The 19,662-nt window shown below is 35.0% G+C and overlaps 1 protein-coding gene across 2 annotated transcripts in view; it reads right to left on the bottom strand.

Annotated features, from left to right (window-relative positions):
• Positions 1 to 769: 769 nt before the first annotated feature.
• Asz1 (ankyrin repeat, SAM and basic leucine zipper domain containing 1) overlaps positions 770 to 19,662 on the bottom strand; it is a 42,526-nt gene continuing 23,633 nt past the window's right edge. Inside the window, exons 5-14 of one of the 2 annotated variants that reach the window (XM_052722027.1) lie at positions 18,884 to 18,995; positions 18,256 to 18,390; positions 17,477 to 17,601; positions 16,543 to 16,618; positions 15,575 to 15,631; positions 13,701 to 13,810; positions 5,039 to 5,144; positions 4,728 to 4,729; positions 4,127 to 4,211; positions 770 to 922 (exon numbers count right to left, since the gene is read on the bottom strand). In XM_052722027.1, coding sequence (XP_052577987.1) covers positions 770 to 922; positions 4,127 to 4,211; positions 4,728 to 4,729; positions 5,039 to 5,144; positions 13,701 to 13,810; positions 15,575 to 15,631; positions 16,543 to 16,618; positions 17,477 to 17,601; positions 18,256 to 18,390; positions 18,884 to 18,995 — 961 coding nt within the window. Of the gene's footprint in view, positions 923 to 4,126; positions 4,241 to 4,727; positions 4,730 to 5,038; positions 5,145 to 13,700; positions 13,811 to 15,574; positions 15,632 to 16,542; positions 16,619 to 17,476; positions 17,602 to 18,255; positions 18,391 to 18,883; positions 18,996 to 19,662 lie in introns of both variants that reach the window. The other variant, XM_052722026.1, reaches the window with a different exon arrangement.

The raw sequence follows: 19,662 nt of genomic DNA on the forward strand, positions 1-19,662 counted from the left end.
TGGATACCATACTACCTGCTAAATGGGACCTGCTGTTTTTACAGTTCACTTTTAAAATCTGAATATCAATATTTCAAATTGAAAAATAAAATATGTACATTCTTAGAGATGAGAAATTATATACCAAATGCCATTCATTTTCATAATATTCCTAAAATACTATATATAGGATATTTAGCAAAAATACTTTCCATAATGCTAACATATTTTATGCCTTACATACTTTTCCTTAATTTTATTTTTTTATTCTGCATGTAAAATTTTTAAAAAGTATTTATAAAGATTTTCATGTTTTACTATTATCTTGTTTTCTCTGATACTTTCACAATAATTCATAATTTTATTAGCAATGTCATATAAATAAATGAGCAGTAAGATGATCCTTATTATATAATAACCAGAAGTGAATAAGGCCTAAAAGGAATATCAACTTATGAACTCTTCACAAACACTCTAAACTTCTTTATGACAAGTGAACACACTTTCTCTGAATGTAAAGAATACCAAACGTTTATTTTGCATGTGATTTAGTCAGGTTTAAATGAAAGAATTAGCCATAATTTCTTGATTGAATTAACATAAAAATGTAATAAACTATATAATTCAAACTGAAGTCACCTTCTAAAGAAAAACTCTGTTTTATGTTATCATAATTTTTCCTATGGAGTATGCACAAGGAAATAAAGCTGTGTTGTACCACAAATGATTAAAAGCAATGCTAGGATACTCTGAATAAGATGTACATACATAACTTAAATCAATATTAGGATTATTTTCTCTGGCAAGTTAGCTTGCAGATGAAAAGCAGCAGCCCAAATCCACAGACTGTAACTGCTGACCTCTTCAAAATTCGACTCTTCCATGTAGATACTTCTTCTACTAGTGGGACATGAGTTGGATCATTTTCCCGTTCCTTCTGCATCTGATGTTTAGTATGGGAGACAAGAGTTAGGGGACAAGATACTGAAAATTAAAACATCTGAAGAAAAGAAAAAAGTTCATATTAACTCACTGGATTTAGAAATTTTTTCTCAGGACTCCATGACAGATTTAAAGTGAACATATATGCCTCTTACCAGAATCCTTTCATAGATGATTATTACTTTTACAGTAATAATAAATACTTTTATAGATTATCACACTTTAAAATGGTGTTTTTATGTCACGAGGCAAAGTTCCTTTCATGTCAACTTAAAGTTTCTATTTTAGCTCTAATGAATAACAACTGGAATTTACTTCCTTCTGTATTAAGTTTGACTAGTATCCCATAAAAGACAGAGCCAGTTTTATAGCAAGTCTACAACAGAAGTTTAGTAAACATCAGAAGACACGGTGCTGTAACTGCAGGAACAAATGTGTCCAAGAATGTATAGAGCAGTTCTTAGCAATGAGAGTCAATTTCCTAGACTGCTTCTACACTCCCACAGAGAGAGAGATTGTCTGTGAAGCAGCCTCCCAGGGGCGGGGGAAAGAGGTGAGAGACGGCTGCTGGAACGGGTCAAGAGGAGAATGAGCAGAAAGCAAAAGATCTTTAAAAGATAAAAAGAACTGGACACATTCATGGAGTGATATTTACTAGAAACATCCTGCACTGGGGTGACGATAGAAATACTTTCAACAATAGCAGGAATAATGACTTTGAAATTCTACAGTGTAAATATTTAATTTAAAAGTCTGCAAAATTAATTTCAAATTTATAGTAGAAAAATAGACTCTGAAGCCAATCTCATTAAGACCATAATCTTGGTTTAACTTCCAAATGGCTTCATTCAGCAACAGATTCTTTTTTGACACTGATGCTCCATTTACTGAATCCTGGGACAGTCATTCCTTTATTAGCCAATGACCCTTCCTAACAAGAGTTGTCAGTGTGTTGGTTTGAAAGAGAATGATGTGGTGTTAAAGGCTAGCCTTGACCTCTCCTACCCTCTCTGTTACCTCTATCCACTTATCTGTGATAACTCGTATACTTCTTTGAAAAGTTCCTATTAATACATTTTAAACTTCCAAAAGCTTAAAAAGCATGATAACATATTCCCCAATACAAAAGGCTCTCCAATTTTCTGAGTAAAGTCTCATTACAACAAGTACTGTTCATGTAAGATTAGTTTAGAAAAATCAGTCCATTCATTTGCTCAAAAATTAAGACTTTTCTGACTAAAGAATAGTATGTGCCAATGTTATGGGCCAATCAACATATTTCCAGGCCAGTTTTTAAACAGAAATTTTGAATTCTAGATAGATAATGTTCACAGAAAAAATACTACCCATGTAGTAAAAAAAGATGAAGGTTCTTTTCACAGGCATATATTATTAAATTAAATATGATGGTATCTAATCATATCATGTTTTAGATTCAGTAAGTTTTAAAACAATTCTTCTTACTTTTATCTGACAAAGAATTCTTGGTTCTTTCTTTCTAATTGCATCTAACTGCTCTACCTACATCCAGGTTTTAGTTTGAAAAGTTAAATGAGTACCCACTCCTGCCACAAATAGGTTTTCAGGAATTTCCTACATTTAAAGTGATGCTTTCAAGGAAGTTTCTATACACAAATCTTTCGGCTTTTCCTTGGATTCTCATGAAGAATATCATGTTGGGTCAATCCCACTTTCCTTCCATTCTAGATGAGATGGAGGAAATAAGGATGAATGGTGCTGTCATTTTTGTGTTCTCGGCAAATTCAGGCTCTACTAGCTTGTGTAGGCTCTCAGCATCTGGTCAGCGAATGACTGTCACACACAATACAACTCCCGAAGCACCTCTGTCACTGGAAAGGAGTTGATGTGCTTCAGAGGTTGAAATGTATTTCTTAGTTTCTCATTTAAAGCATCCTCATTCCACTATTACAGAATTTGCTTCATAACTTTGTTCTGGATTTAAAAGATTTCTGTTGATTAAATATATTTTAATAAGGGAAATGATATATTACCTTGAACATGAAGTTTGCTTTTAAATATTTTTGATAAGACATTGATGAAAATATTAAATGAATCTTAGGCTAAAACTATAAATTTCAGATGTATCACAAAAGTTTTGCAGACATCAAACTTATTTATTAAATTGACAGCGACTCACAGTGAGTTTTTTTGGAAACTCAGAGTGTTTCCCTTTATTTTCTAGCTTCAATAAAGGTTGCTATTTCAGTAGCCTGCACCTAGGTATAGACAATTTTTTTTTTTTTTTTTTTTTTGGTTTTTTTCGAGACAGGGTTTCTCTGTGTAGCTTTGCGCCTTTCCTGGAACTCGCTTTGGAGACCAGGCTGGCCTCGAACTCACAGAGATCCGCCTGGCTCTGCCTCCCGAGTGCTGGGATTAAAGGCGTGCGCCACCACCGCCTGGCTAGACAATTTTTTTAAAGGTGAAAAACAACCTGCCTTTAAATCCAGACATATGCCACTCCTATATGAATATAAAGACAGATAAAAATGCCCACATTCTAAAAACGGTTAAATGATAAGAGATGATATGGAGTAGAAATAATACTTCAGTACCAACCTTATCTCATTAACAGAGCTAGTAAGTATTTCATGGGACCTTTTTGCATTTGTACAGTTGTAAGTAACAGTGTAATTTCTATCTTTCACAAGTGGATAAATGGTTTCAATTATTTTCCATTAGTTTCACATTATTTTTTCTGTTTTCTGTGCTGAGGATTGAACCAAGGGCCTGGCATGCGCTAAGCAAACACTCTACCCCTAAACTCTAGCCCAAGCTCCCGAGTGCACAGATTAGTAAATAAACATACCATAATTATTATACTACCTGCCTTGTATAAGACACCTTGTATGGTCCATACAATTTTGGAATAAACTGTTACCAAGAGGTAGCACTATTTTCTAGGTGCTGTACAAACAGCTTTCCATGAGGGTACGTCTAATGAACTCTAGACAGACCGTCACTGGACTGGGACATTTTCTTGCTGATCAGAAGCACAGGAAGCACATGTTCATTAGCACGTGCTCCTTTAACGGCTGCCAATACCTGTTTCTTATGTGAACCTCTCCCTCTGCAAACTGTCCTTGTACCATTTCTCTATGTGCCTACTGGCGCCCTTGTTAAACTGCTTCATGTTCTAACATTCTGCTGTGAAAGAGTCCCAGCCATGCAGAGGTTAAATCTATACCTTCTGAATCAAATCCTTTAGCTTGCAGACCTCTTCATTCAAATCTTCAACATTACTGACCAGTTCTTCACAAACGGAAGTAAAACTTCTGGGAGAAGCCCACTCTAACACTATCTGTTGAGATTTCCAAAAGTTACATTAAAAACAGAAATGACTTTTCACAATTTATATGCACAAAGATTATCAGACATTCTAAAAGACATTATATAATTGACCTTTTTTTGTTCACAGAATAAATCCTGGCAACAAAAATAAGTCAGTAATTTTATACAAACAGTTGAATCAGCTTGCTATATTAGTTTCCTAAATATATATTTATGTGTAGAAATTAATATTAGTAATATCTGTGGTGAATAAATAAGTTTTTAAAAACTTAAAAAGTGACATTCTTAGACTAGTACACATTAACACAGGAAAACAAGTCTGCTTAAAAATTTTCCTTCTAGATAAACAAGCACAACAAAATAAGGAAAGAATCAAAAAGTCTGCTTCTTTAAGTCAGTATCTATTTACAATTTCCTTAATTAAGAAAAACTATACGTCAATGTAATTTTTAAATAACATTCATTTTGCCTCATCTTTCACTTGGGTCTCCTAACACTTCTCATTTTAATCAATTAAATCTTCATTAACAACAAATGACAAGTTCAAAACAGAGATCAGTTTAGATTTTGGTTTGCCTTATTTTCCCTTTGCTTGAGGCTGAGAGTACAAGGTTTTATAATACATTAAATGTAGAAGAGAATATGAAATTTACTGCTTTGGTCTCATGTTGAACAACTGGTGGGATAATATATACAATTATATAATGGAGTCTTTTAGAATGTCAGAATGCCTAATGGGTTATCATGAATTCATCTAGACTGTTCTTCAACACTCACACTTTGCATGAAGCAAATCTTGCTTAAATACCTTGTGAGAATTTACAGGTAACTCGGTGATAATATTCTGCACAGCTGTGATTAAATGGCCACACTGCTTGTTTAATTTCAGAAGGAAGTTGAGGAACTCATCACCACTGAAGAAAGGAGACAAACAGGAACCAGTGAGAGTGCTTTACTTCACTTTACCAGCCTGCTTCTAACATTAATGAGGTCTAAAAAATTATCGACTACCCACTACGTATTTGGAACTGAAATATGCACTACGTGTAAAAGAAAACCAAGCCTTGACTCCCAAGAACGATGGATTCCTTTACCACTCCTTATTTATTACAAAGTTTCTGTGGTATGGAAATTGAAGCCTGGACTTTGCATTTGCCAGATAAGCTCTGCTACTGAGTCACAGCCCCTGCTCCAAGAATCTCAAATTCCAAGGTGAGATACAGACATGAAATTATTATGTGAAGGGATACATGAAGAAAGAAGATTAAAGAACCATTATTTGAGTAGCTATCATGGAGGATACTGCACTGATTATTTTTACATGAATTGTTTTATTTATCCCTACCAGTGTCTGAGGTGGCTAACACATGTTCATTGGTGAACGATCTAAAACTCACAGAGAATTAATTTAGTACTACACACTATCATGGGAATAAGGAATTAGAAACAGCTGATAGAAATGATACTTGGACTGAACTTGGAGCCAAATAATACGTTTTCCATTTAGGTAAGGAAGGGAAGAAGTTCCAGACAGAAAGACTTGGTAAATATGAATGTACAAAAGTGGAGGAGTGATTAAGGCCTGACTAAAGTAAAATCATCAGAAGGAGTAGCGACAGGCTGAATGTAACTACCTTCCAAAGGATTTTCTGCTTCTCATAATGTAAGGTTACTAAAGGAGTTCAAACAGGAAGGGAGAAAGTCAAAACTTGGTATAAATTTTACTTGGTGATTGTTGTGGATTAAAGTAACATAAAAATGGAAGAACTGGGAAATTCCATATAAGAGCGAGACAGCTTAAGGTAAAGAACTGAAAGGAGGAACAGAATTGTTTTTAGAAATTTTTAGGAAATAAACCAAAAAAAAAAAAAAGAAATAGAAATGCATGTAAAACAAAAACAACCTAGGATGGTTTTCATTTTTTGTTTCACTAGATGGACGTATCATGAAGCAAGGAACTGATTTTGGGGATGGATAAGAGCAGATAAAAAGATGAAGAGAAAACATTATAGCCTAACTAAGGACACAGACTCTTGAGTTGGGTTGATCTGAGTTGGGACTCAGCATCCACGTGTAGGGAGCTTTCACATCTTGGGCAAGCCTAATTTTAAGTCAGAAAATTCCAAGTCTCTAGAATGGAGACAAGACTTTCAGGAGGACAGAAGAAGACAATATAAAGTACCTGGCATTCTGTCTAGCAAAAGGCTCACATCCAAGTGAGATAAGTCACGGTGTAACTTCAATGATATGAGACGTGCAGGTGATTAACAATTAGTAAACAGTAGAAAGTGTAAGTCTTCGACCCATGTCTATTCTGAGATCTATAGACTCTAAGAGACGAGATACAGTTCAGAGACAGTGAGGGAACATCAGTAAGAAAAAACTTACCTTATATTCACTAGCATCTAACTAGACTAGTTAGTCCTTCTGGCATGACTGTGAGCACAAACCAGGTAGCGGTGGTATCAAAACTATGATTCTGAAGATGACGGAAAAAAAGGATACATGAGAAGAGAACTGAGAGCAGCAAACACAGCGTTTGGGAAAAGAAAGGTAGCCTGGGAAGCAGAAGGAAATCGGAGCTGACCAGTGAAGGGAAAACTTTCTAGGAAAGATGGCTGAGTAACTTAAATATCTAGCAGTTTAGACAGGAGACGAGAGGACTAGACTGGCTTTAGTAACTGACAGGCCAATCTATAGTGGAAACCACAGTGCAACCCACACAATCCAACAGAACAAATAACCGTCAAATTAAATAATTCAGAGAAATAGGAAAGACACAATTTGAATGGATAAAATGGGAAAACATTACCATAAAATGCTACTACACTTTAGAAAAATGGGGGAAAATCTGTATAATGTGTCAATAGTATCTACTAAAACAGAAATCATAAAAAAAAAATCCTCAACTATGAGACCAAAAACTACTTTTAACTCCAAACAACATTCTTCTATGTAATCTCTGGCCAAATACTGTAGAGTTTTACACAGTAGGATAAAAGTCCATAAAGAAACAGTGTCGACTTCCCACGAAACTAAAAACAAACTATTCTCTACAGCACTTCAGTAGGATATACACAGCATTTTCCTTTCAAGAAAGCCTGTTAGCTATCAGACTGAAAAACAAAACACAAGAGTACAGACTCTCTCTCTAGGCACTGACTCCACGGCTGCTTCCTCTCTTTTGTGTTTGGTCTCATTAGCTAGCCTGGCCTGGGACTCACTATGTAGCTGTGGATGCATGGAATTCCTGACTCTCTGTGTCCACCTCCCAAGCACAAGGGCTATAGGTCTGGTCCACCCCCTTGTTTGGATCCTTTCAAAACCAAAGTGAAAAATACATAGTTTTAAGGTCTTACTACTTTATTTTTAGCAACAGAAACAGTGTTTATAAAAGTATTCTCAAAATGCATATTCTTTTTCTTTATTACATGTTCTAATTTTTACTCTAGAAAGAACAGAAGAAAATGCAGAGCAACAAGAGTGATTACTCCTGTTGATTCGTGTCTATATGATGTTTGTATAAAGTATGCATATAATTTAGAGTTTAGTGCTCTTCTGATACTTGAATTTTGTTTACTATCAATAAAAACAGTAAGTATTCAACAGGTGATTTATTAATGCCATATGTATTTAATGTAACAAGTTCAAGGAAATTAGTATTCACTGAGAATTATAATTTAAAACATCAAATGATAGTAAGTATAAAATGATAGACAGTTTATCCATAATATATGTGAAATAGAAAGTCTTAAGCACTTTCTGAACACAGTAAGCAACTCGACTAAAATAAGTGAATAGTACTACTTACAAAATTACAGTCTTATTAAATGTGGAGTTTTGCATGAGAATGGCCCCAAATCTTAAATGGCTCACATATTTGAATACTTGGTCCCCTGCTGGTAGAACTATTTGGGAAGGATCAGGAGGTGTGGTCTTTTGTATCACTGGAGACAGGCTTTGCGATTTCAAAAGACTAGTGCCATTCCTAGTATCTCTCTCTCTCTCTTCCTCCTGCTCAAGAATTAAGACATAAGTTCTCAGCTGTTGCTACCTTCATGCCTTTGTTCTGCTATCAGGGACTCTAACCTTATGAAACCATAAGTCCAAACTGAACATTTTCTTTTATAAGTTACCTTGGTCATGGAGTTTGTCTTAGTGTTCTATTGCTGTGAAGAGACACCATGACCAAGATAACTTTTATAAAAGATAGCATTTAATTGGGTACTTGCTTATAGTTTCTAAGGTTAGTCCATTATCATCATTTCAGGGAACATGGTGGCACACAGCCAGATGTGATACTGGAGAAGTAGCTAAGAGTTCCACATCCTGATCAATAGGTGGGGGGGAGAGGAGATAGAGAGACAGAGACAGACAGAGACAGAGACTCACTCACTGGGCCTGGTGAGGGCTTTTGAAACCTCAAAGCCCACCCCAAGTGACACACTTCTAATCCTTTCAAACAGTTCTACTCTCTGGTGACTAAGTGTTCAAATATATGAACCTATGATTTTATTTAAAGCACCACAGTGTCTTATCACAGCAAGAGAAAAGTAACTAAGATAATAAATGAGAAGAAAACATGAGACTTTCTTTTGACATATTTTTTTTTCAGACCACTGAACAGTAATAGGCAAGTTACATAAATCACAGCTCTAGAGAGCACCAATCATGTCATATAGCATGCATATGGTATCTTCTATCAGTGCTGTACAATACACAACCTATAGAATGTTGCATGCAGCCCTAACAATTTGTTTACATTTAAGGAATTCTAAATAAGCAGATATGACAAAGGTATGGTAAGATAAATTATTTGATCAAGTGTGTGTGTGTGTGAACTATCTTTTCCTTTTCACGGGATTGTATTTTATGTCCCAGTAACACAAGGATTGACAATGTGATCTATGTTGGCACATAAAATAAGACTGTGAAGCTTTCTTTTGAGATTATAATACAATTACATTACTTCCCCTTAACTTTCTTCCTCTAAACAGTCTCTTTGATCTCTTTCAAATTTATGTCCTCTTTTTTCATTAACTGTTGTTATATACATACATATAAGTATATACACACACATACACACCCACACCCCCCCCACACACACACTTCTAAATACATATATACAACCTGCTCAGTCTGTATAATGTTATGTGTATGTATATGCTTTTAGGGGTAGCCATTTGGTATTGGATAAGCAATTGGTGTGCTCTTCCCCAGGGAAGACTCTCCTATTCTCAACATTCCTAGTTGCCTGTAGTTCTTCATGCAGGTTGAGACCTCATGAAACCTCCCCCATCCACACTAACATGTCTGTTGGTATAATCCTTATTCAGCTCCTGTTTAGGCAGCCATGTTTGTGAGACTTCATGGGTATAGCTTCTGACATTCCTAGGAAACATGATCTCACAGCAAAATTCCTATTCCTCTGAGCTCTGAGAGCCACTGACTAGTTCTGCTGGTTGTTTATGTCATATCTCTTCTCTTGCCATGGAGGAACATGCCCCAAATTGGAGCAGCTCCTCGAGCCTGGTCTCAGAGTAACAAGGAGGAAAACTAATGATAAGAATGATCAAGAACTGAGGCCAGGTGGTGGTGGCGCATGCCTTTAATCCCAGCACTCGGGAGGCAGAGGCAGGTGGATCTCTGTGAGTTCAAGACCAGCTAGCCTGAGTTACAGAGTGAGTTCCAGGACAGGCTCCAAAGCTACACAGAGAAACTCTGTCTTGAAAACCCCCCCCAAAAACAAAAAACCAAAAACCAAAAACCAAACTTCACTGTGGCTGATGTTTAACATTTATAAGCAGATTAGGCCATATCTTAAAAATGTGAAGTCTAGATAAAATTTATTATCTGTGATTAATGTGTTATAAATAGAAGTACTATATACTTATTGTAGAATAAATGAAAAAAATCATACCACTCAAAGATAGATAAATGTGGCACTATTCTATCAGGATATTTTCTTATAGTTTTATTTCCAGTATTTCTTCTATGGATTTCTAGAACTAATATAATATTTAATATGCCAGTTTACATTGTGCTTTTAACATATTATGGATATTTCCCCATGACATTAAGTTTAAATCTAAGCCAATCATTTCTTTGCTGTTAATTATTTAGAAATTCCAATTTTTTTTTTTTGGTTTTTCGAGAGAAATTCCAATTTTATAATGTTTAGAAATAACAGGCATGAACAGTATATTTCACATAACGCATTGGACCTATACAGATTTTTGCGAGGGTGTAGTTTCTTGATGAACTTAGTTGTGAGATACTTTTGACACATTGAAGTGGATTTTAGGTAGCTCAGAGATCAAAGAAAATGGCTGAGAAGAAACTGCTGAATGCTGGTTAGTTTGTTCAAAACTAATATTTAAATTTACAATTTAAATTCTGCAAACATGCCAAGGCATATCAAAGTAAATGAACAGTACATGTGCATTCTCATAACAGATTATTTTAGAAATATGACACACGCAAAAAGTATTTTAAAATAAATCAGTGGCTTAATTGTTGAAATAAAATTATCAGGAGATTACAATCAATCAATTCAACTTTTCCTGCTGTTAGTTTTTTTATGACTTAATGACTAATTTCTTCTTTAAAGGATGGTTTTAAACAAATGGGAAGCAAAACCTTGTCCTTACAATCATGTAAACAGTCTGTGATTTAATAACAAGGTCAAATTCCTGGAATATGTGCTTGACATTTTTATTTTTTTAAAAATTTAGCAGTTTTAGTAAGTGAGCTAATCATGATTCTACACTTTTTAAGTCTATTAAAGCCCACAAAAACATTTATATAGGCAACTCTCATCATAAAAATAAGTAACATTGGGGGTTCCAATCTACAAGTTAGTCACCAAGGACCTGAAATACTGCCTATTAGAAACAATGACGAAACAACAGAGATATTTAAGAAGGGTTGTTGATTTAAAAACCTCATGCCTGAGAACCAATATAATGCATTTAAATATTTAGAATCTATGATATTATCTAGAAATGATAACATCAAATACTTAAGTCCTTCCTGTTATATGGAGGCAAACTAAGACAAAACAATGGGAAAAGAGTATTTATAACATGGCCTCTTTAATAGGCTTTAAGACATCAGGATCATATAAATAGGTTCTTGGAAAAATTCTCTAAGCTCTAAAACAACACCGAAGTCTACCTGAATCATAGTCACATAAATGATGCCAAGGCTGCATTTGTAAGTATTTTTCTATAGTACAGAAAGGCTGGTTATCTGCTGTTGTTGCTAAATAGGTGTTCAAAGTTACCACGCTGTTGGAAGGAACACAATTGTTACGTGTTATTTAGGATTTCAAAAATCTATGTGTTTTATTTTTAAATACAGGTAATATTGACATACAAAAATATTTACAAAATGTACCAGATAGTCAATCATAACTTAAAAGTCAGAAGCCTTTCAGCTTTTCTAGCCTATGTTTACATTCTATCTATTCTTTGTAGCTATCACACAGTTACTAGGCTGAACCAAACTAGAAGTCAATAGGAAAGTTTCTAAGCATACATAAATCAAAGGACATACTTTTAAATAATACATGAATAAAGACAAAGTCTTGAAGGAAAAACACTATATATAAAAGTATATGAAAATGACCATCCAATGTATTAAAATTTTTGTGACTTTCAATTACATCCATGTTGGGAAGAAAATACAAATGGCCACCCACATGCTTATATAACAAAAAGAAATATCAAGAAATCAAAAAGAAATATCAACATTACAAGGTGGTATGCACCTGTAATCTCTACTTGGGAAGCTAAGGCAAGAAGATTGAGTGTCTGAGGCCTGTTTAGGTTATAGAAGAAGATCCTGTCACAAAAAAAGGGAGGGAGGGAGGGAGGAATCAAAATGTTTTATCTCATGCACTTATAGAAATAAATTCAAAGCAGGCAGAATGAAGAAAACAACAAGGGTAACAGCATAAATCAATGAAATTAAAAGCAGTAATGGAACAAAAAGAAAGTGTATAGGCTGGTGAGGTGGCTCAGTGTATAAAGCACCAGCCAAGCCTGATGACCCGAGTTCAAACCCTGGGATCCACATGGTGATAAGAGAAAACCAAATCTCATATGTTGTCCTCTGCTCCCACATGAACACTGTGCCATGCACAAATCCTACCCCCCACAGACACAAAATAAACATTAAATTAAAAAAGGAGCATCTATCTAAAAATTAATAAACCTCTAACAAGATTAAAAGAGATAAAAAAGAGAGGAAAGCATCAGTATTGGTAATGAAATGAGATATTATAATGGAGTCCACAGCTATTAAAAGGATAGCAGGAAATAGCACCAACCCTGCATACTTGTGAGTTCAACCACTTAGTAATGGACCAAGTCCTTGAGAACCACAAATTACTAAAATAAAGCCAAAATAAAATAGCTATAGCTTCAATAGTTTGTAACTACTAAAGAAGACACAATCATGATGAAAAGCATACCCTAAGGAAACCCCAGGCACAACAGTTTCAGGGGAGAAATCTATATAAATGTTTGAAAAAAACGCTAGTCTCAACAAGCTTGTCCAGAAAGCAGAAGAGAATATTAATTCCCTAATCAGTTTGTAATGCTGTCACCCCAACACCTAAACTAGACAAAACACCAAAGAGAAACTTAGAGTAATACTCTCATAAACTCAGATGTCATTCTTACATAGTGAAGCTTGAAATGGAAATGAACTCAAGAGAAATGGTTTCTTTGTGACCATTGCAAAAATATTACCATTTTTTTCTTTTCTTCTTTTTGTTTGTGTGAGTGTCCGTGTATGTATACATGTGTATTTGTGTGCATGTGTGTGTATGCATGTGTACATATACTTCATATGGAAGCCAGAGGACCGCCCCAGGCATCTCAGGCATTGCTTCTTAAGAACATCTTATTTTCTTTTTTTTAAGACAGGATGTCTTGCTGGCCTGGGACTCACTGAGTAGGCTATGCCAGAGAGTTCCAAGGAGCTGCCTGGCTCTTCCTCCCCAGTACTTAGTTTACAAGTGTACACCATCATGCAGGGCTTGTTTGGGGAGCTTTAGGGACTGAATTCAGGTCCTCATGTTTGCATGGCAATCACTCTACCAATTGGACAATGATTCATATTTTTCAGTTTGGCATCTAATATAACTTAAAGAGAATGAGAATTATGTTAGGAAATTAATATGTGGTACCTTTATATGGTTTGATTTAGGAAGATGCAATAAAAAAGACATACAAATTGTTTCTATGCAAGTTAACAAGATAGACTGCTTTGATTCTTTGTAAAATAATTTTATGAAAATTAACTTTATAAAGTGCATCTGGGTCTAAATAATAGATACACTACTGTATATCTAAAAACCTATTTCCTGGGAAAATGGTAGCATCAAATCAAATACTTAGGCACTAAGCTAAAAAAAAGAATACTTGATTGTAAATGACATCAACATAAACTAATAATTTTACCTGATTTCCAGCTTTGCTACTTCAGGTAATTTCCCAAAATTTATCTCTTCTACTTCCAGTTCCTTGAGAGCAGCCAGAATTTTTTGCTGATCTTTACTGGTAATTCCATTCTAAGGAGAAATAATCGAAAGTTTCAGTATGAGAGTTATATTTGAATAATTTCATTAAGACTACTAATGCCATTTTCTAGATTAATTTATATCTTGGAAAACAGACAAATATTAGAAAATAATACACATAAATATATTGTTTGCACTTCAACAAAATTATATCATAAATGGTTTAGGCATATAGTTAACTATAGTCATTTTTTTGCAATGTATAATGATAACTGTGATGGATTCAAAAGTGACATTATTAAAATTTAAAATATTATCATTTTAAAACACATAGCAAATAGTTTTCCTTCAAAATATCGTTTAGTATGTTATTAGTTATAAGTGAAAATTAATTTTTTTACCTGTATTTTACCTTCAATGTTAAAGTAAATTTCTTTCCTGGATTTAGTTAAGAAATTTGTTATTTTGGTTTTTAGTGATAATAGAGATTTCAAGTATCCAATGTGTTATTAAGGCAAGATCATTACTTTAAAGTATCCTCCTTATCAAAGTACCTCTAAAACGTCCCACACCTACTCTGAATTTATTAATGATAATAGATGACAACATAATTGGTGCTGATTTAGAAGATAAACGTATATGCCCACATTAAAAATTGCCTCTTACTTCTTCTTCTTCTTTTTTTAAATTTTATTTTACAATACAATTCAGTTCTACATATCAGCCACGGATTCCCTTGTTCTCCCCCCTCCTGCCCCCTCCCCTTCCCCCCAGCCCACCCCCCATTCCCATCTCCTCCAGGGCAAAGCCTCCCCCGAGGACTGAGATCAACCTGGTAAACTCAGTCCAGGTAGGTCCAGTCCCCTCCTCCCAGGCTGAGCCAAGAGACCCTGCATAGGCCCCAGGTTTCAAACAGCCAACTCATGCAATGAGCACAGGACCCAGTCCCACTGCCTGGATGCCTCCCAAACAGATCAAGCCAATCAACTGTCTCACCCATTCAGAGGGCCTGATCCAGTTGGGGGCCCCTCAGCCATTGGTTCATAGTTCATGTGTTTCCATTCGTTTGGCTATTTGTCCCTGTGCTTTATTCAACCTTGGTCTCAACAATTCTCGCTCATATAAACCCTCCTCTTTCTCGCTAACTGGACTCCCAGAGCTCCACCTGGGGCCTAGCCATGGATCTCTGCATCCAGATCCCTCAGTCGTTGGATGGGGTTTCTAGCCCGACAATTAGGGTGTTTGGCCATCCCAATGACGGAGAAATGGAAGAGATCTACATGAACAGCCTGGACATGAGTGGGGGTAATGGAGGGCGAGGGTCGAGGCAAAGAGAGGTTGGGGGAGCGGGCGATCTCAGCTGGATCAAGAACAGAGAGGGAGAACAAGGAATAGGAGACCATGGTAAATGAAGACCACATGAGAATAGGAAGAAGCAAAGTGCTAGAGAGGCCCACAGAAATCCACAAAGATACCCCCACAACAGACTGCCGGCAATGGTCGAGAGACAGCCCGAACTGACCTACTCTTACTTCTAAGTCGTCTGTTTTACAAATCCACTTCCCATCTGCAAACGAGTAGTAGTTCTAGTTGAGATATAGTAACAATCCTAGGAAGCCCCATGCTCTAACTCTGTAATGTTCTTTAAGCAACTTAGTATTGCAGTACAATTTACACATGGTAATCCACTGTTGTTCCTAACCAAGAATTTACAAAAGACCAGTCTACACAGCCCTAGAATTTTTAAAATAGAAAAATAAAAGAATATGCAAGAAAATAAAAGAATAAATCTGGCAATTTATAAGTGATACTTACCTTTGTAAGCTCGTCTTTCTTCATGCTCAGAAGTTGTCTTAAAGTTATATCCCTTTCCTGTACAAAAGGCAAAAATCCCACCACCTTTCAGTGTGAAAAATTCAAAGCAAGATAGGAAAGGAAACAGCAGCTGTCACTCAACTGCTTTCTCAACAGTTCCCGGTTTTGCAGAGAGTATGCAGCTTAAAGGCTACATCACGGGCTAGATAGTATATACATACAAAAGCATGCAGTATCTAGTTTCCCCGAATCAAAGAAAATGACTAGCACTCATATTTGCTTAGAAAAAAGATAATGTTCTGGAAATTGGACAGAAATTATATTTTACGAGTATTTATATTTCACATGGCATCAGACTAAGCTATCAATATGATTTCTGACCCAAGGTTTCCTCAGATAGAAGTTTCAGCATTACACAATGAATCCAACTCTGAAATACCTGAACCAACGTTCATAATCCTATGAGAACCTATCTTGAACAGTTCTTTGCTTCAGTATCCTTATCTACCTGGTAACAATTGTCATCTACTCAAATCCTGCTATGTATGCTTAAAGCATAGATAGTTATTGGTGTGTGACCTAACTTAATCTTCATGTAAACCTATAGTTGTCCTTAAGGAAAAATTGATATTTAAGTAGAATATTCCAGTTAATAATCAGAGCAAATATCTAATACAGGATTGTGTGGTTAAAAATCATGCATGTATTCCACACAAGAAACACAAGAGCTGTAAACATAGGGCTTAAATGTGTAAAAATATATCAGATAGATGATGTGAAATTCATACAGATTCTAATTTATATAAATTCCTAGGTTAACAATTTCTGGAAGTGCTTATTATAAATTTAAAACAGGGTACTCTACAAATGAAGGAGAAATAAATGGTATGCTTGTGAACTAAAATTTAATTTTATTCTAATATAAGCACACATATATAAAACTTACTCTGCTTTATATAAAATCCTACCTTTAATAAGTCTGTCATATGCTCAAGTCCAAGACCATGTAAAAATATTTCCAGATCTCCAAACGCTGTATATGGACTATAACATATCATAGCAAGGTCAGTTTCAGAATAGACTATATATGCACAGTAATATATGTGCATGTCTATTTAACAGCAAGCATAGGAATGGGCAAGAATGAATCCAGGCAGAATATATTTTTAAGTTTACATAGCACATTTAGATGCTGCATCAAAGGAATAAACTAGGTTCTCTCTTTGTCCCCTTGTCTCCCCCTCCCCCTACCTCTTCACCCTTTCTTCTCTTTCCTTCTAAAACTGAAAAATTAAACTCAGGGCTTCCCATAATCTAAGCAGTGAACTACATCCCCAATCCTAAACAAAGTTTCTTAAGCAAATGAAGGGAAGACATGGGTGGTAATATTCAGCTCATCTTTCATAAGGTTTAAAGTATTCATCAGGATATATTTGTTATGAAATATTGCAAACAGAAGTGTCTTTCAATTCAATAAACATAAATTAGATGGTAACTACAAATGTAGTAACTAGATGGTTTGTAGCCATGCATTGAACAGCAGGATTTAGGGATTTGTTCTTTCAAATTTTAGCTTATAACTAGAGAGATGATAAAAATAATTAGAAAATAAGATCTAACACAAACAAGTGTAAACACTGATATAATCTTGAGTCTCTTAAAAGTAAAATTTGATATTATACTAAAAAATGTATAGTAAAGTCAGAGTTAAATAAAGCAAATAACTAAATAAAATTCCTCTAAAGTTCTGGAGAGCAAAGCATCTAAAATCCAGACATTTTTAAGTGACATTTTAAAATGCTTATAAAAGTTTGAAATACCATATATTTTAAAACTTGCAAATTTACTATAAGTAATAAAATATGCATTTTATATACATTCTGTTGAACTCAAACATGTTACCTAAATATGTGATCTTTTTCTTTATCAGAATCTGTGGCCAACAGTTTACAAATAGTCTCTTCTTTGGTTAGCTGCTGAAGTTTTCCTTCCAATGGATTTAGAGTGAAAGAAAGAAAGTTGAAGATCTGAAAAAAATTCCGAGCCATTCAAATACAGTTAACATTATTATTATCCCTTACACTAAAAATAAAAGTGAACATATTATTATTTTCTATCTAGAAGAAAATGCTAACAAGGTGAGTGGTTCAGAGTTTTTATAACTCTATATTCCAAGAAAACCTTTTGTAAAAAATCAAGTAAATTCTTCTTTAACCTAAAATAATAAAAGCACACTAATTCCGAAATTTAAAAATCAAGGATAGTATTTTTACTTAATATTTTCAAGATAATATGAAACATTTTAGAGAAATTATTTATAAATTAAATAGGCAGTACTTGAAACACATGGCTAAGCTGAGGTGAAGTAATCAGCATGACTACATATACACATACCCCAAGTATACATCTCAAAGCAGTCTATGCCATTACAATGTTACTTACAGGGACAGAATAGGAGTTTATTGCCTTTTCATATGACTTAAATGACTGCAATATCAATGCTGTGATTTAAAAGATGACTGTTCTAGCAAAATAAAATTTCCCTTACTTGCTTGGAGAAGAAAACCTATTCAAGTATTTAATAATTGTTCAAAATGTTATTATTATACTTAGGAACTCTAACAAATAAAATAAAAATTCTGAATGATAATACAACAACACAGAAGTACACAGGTGAATACCTCAAGATGTTTATTTCTTTTTGCAATCTCGCTTGGTGTCCTGCCATCTTTGGTCTGTATCATTTTATTAGCTCCAAGTTCAAGCAACTTCAGAATTACATTTTTATGACCCTGACGTGCTGCCCATGTTAAGGCCTGTAAGTGTGGGAAAGAGGACTGTTTAAAAAGGAGTGCATGTGAGATAGATAAGAAGTATTTTCACCGGTATTTATGGCACAGTAAAAAAGAGCAGGGCTAATTAGCAGAAGGATGCAATCTCTGCACTGCAAATATAATGTAAACATATTTCCAGCTGTTCTCACTGATCTTATGAACCAAGCAGTTTTACACAGTTAAGTAATGTCATGGAATAAAGAACAAATCTGTCATTACAGGTACTTTCTGGGAAAGAACTCATGTGCGTTCTCTACAGCCCTGGTTTTTGTTGTGCATTATAGCCTCTTTTATCAAGTATCAAATCATTCCTCCTTTCTCTAAGCTGTTGCTCTCACAGAATTTTCACCTAGCGGTGACTACAGCCCAAGTCTTCTACAACTTTCCTTAACTCATTGATAAACATCACTAGCCATTTGTAGAGGGTATTGGTATAAGAGCAAAGTCTCAATGTCTCAGAAAAAGCATTTCTCACAGTATAACCATTCTCATCCTGGGCGTTAACTTCTGCTCCATGAGCGACAAGCAGAGCAACAACCTGCGTGTGACCGTCTCGGGCAGCATACATGATTGGAGTCATAAGTCTCCTACAGAGAAAGAAGGAAAGAGACATTTGTGTCCATGCTACCACTAGCAGCCACTCAATTTCACAGAAGTATGCACACACAATGTCATCAAGAATGAAAAGAGAAGGAAACAAAAACTTTAGATATAGCAAGTGATGTTTAAAAACACAATTGGGTGTCACAGGTTTATCAACCACATTCCAGGGCAGGCCCCTTGCCCAGGAGTAGATGTCCAAAACAAATTCAACTCCACTTTTTATGCATGATTTTTGTTTTGTTTTGGTAGTTTGTCTTATTAGCTATGTTTGTTTTGACTTTTTGTATTGTTTTGTTTTGTTAGAGGGGAGAGAGAAAGAGAGAGAGAATAAAGCATGAAGTTGTGTGGGAAGGATTTGGGAGGAGCTAGAGGAGGGGAAAAGAATATGATCAAAATATACTGTATGCAAAATATTATAAAATTAAAAGGTCCAGTCTTGTAGTGAATAAGTAGTGAATATTTATACCATACCCTGTACTGAATAAATGTACACACATCTTTAAGTAATCCCTGCCTTCTAACATGAGTAGTGAATTTACCCCTTCCTTCAGAATTTAATCAGAGAGCCCATTCTGAGTATGCTGGGAATTCAAAGATCTCACTGGATCTTTTCATGTTTTAATCCAGTCTATTATTATTCTATTTTAGTTT

Source organism: Peromyscus californicus, unplaced genomic scaffold, assembly GCF_007827085.1.
Source record: "Peromyscus californicus insignis strain IS unplaced genomic scaffold, ASM782708v3 Scaffold_6__1_contigs__length_162567912, whole genome shotgun sequence".
NCBI lineage: Eukaryota > Metazoa > Chordata > Mammalia > Rodentia > Cricetidae > Peromyscus > Peromyscus californicus.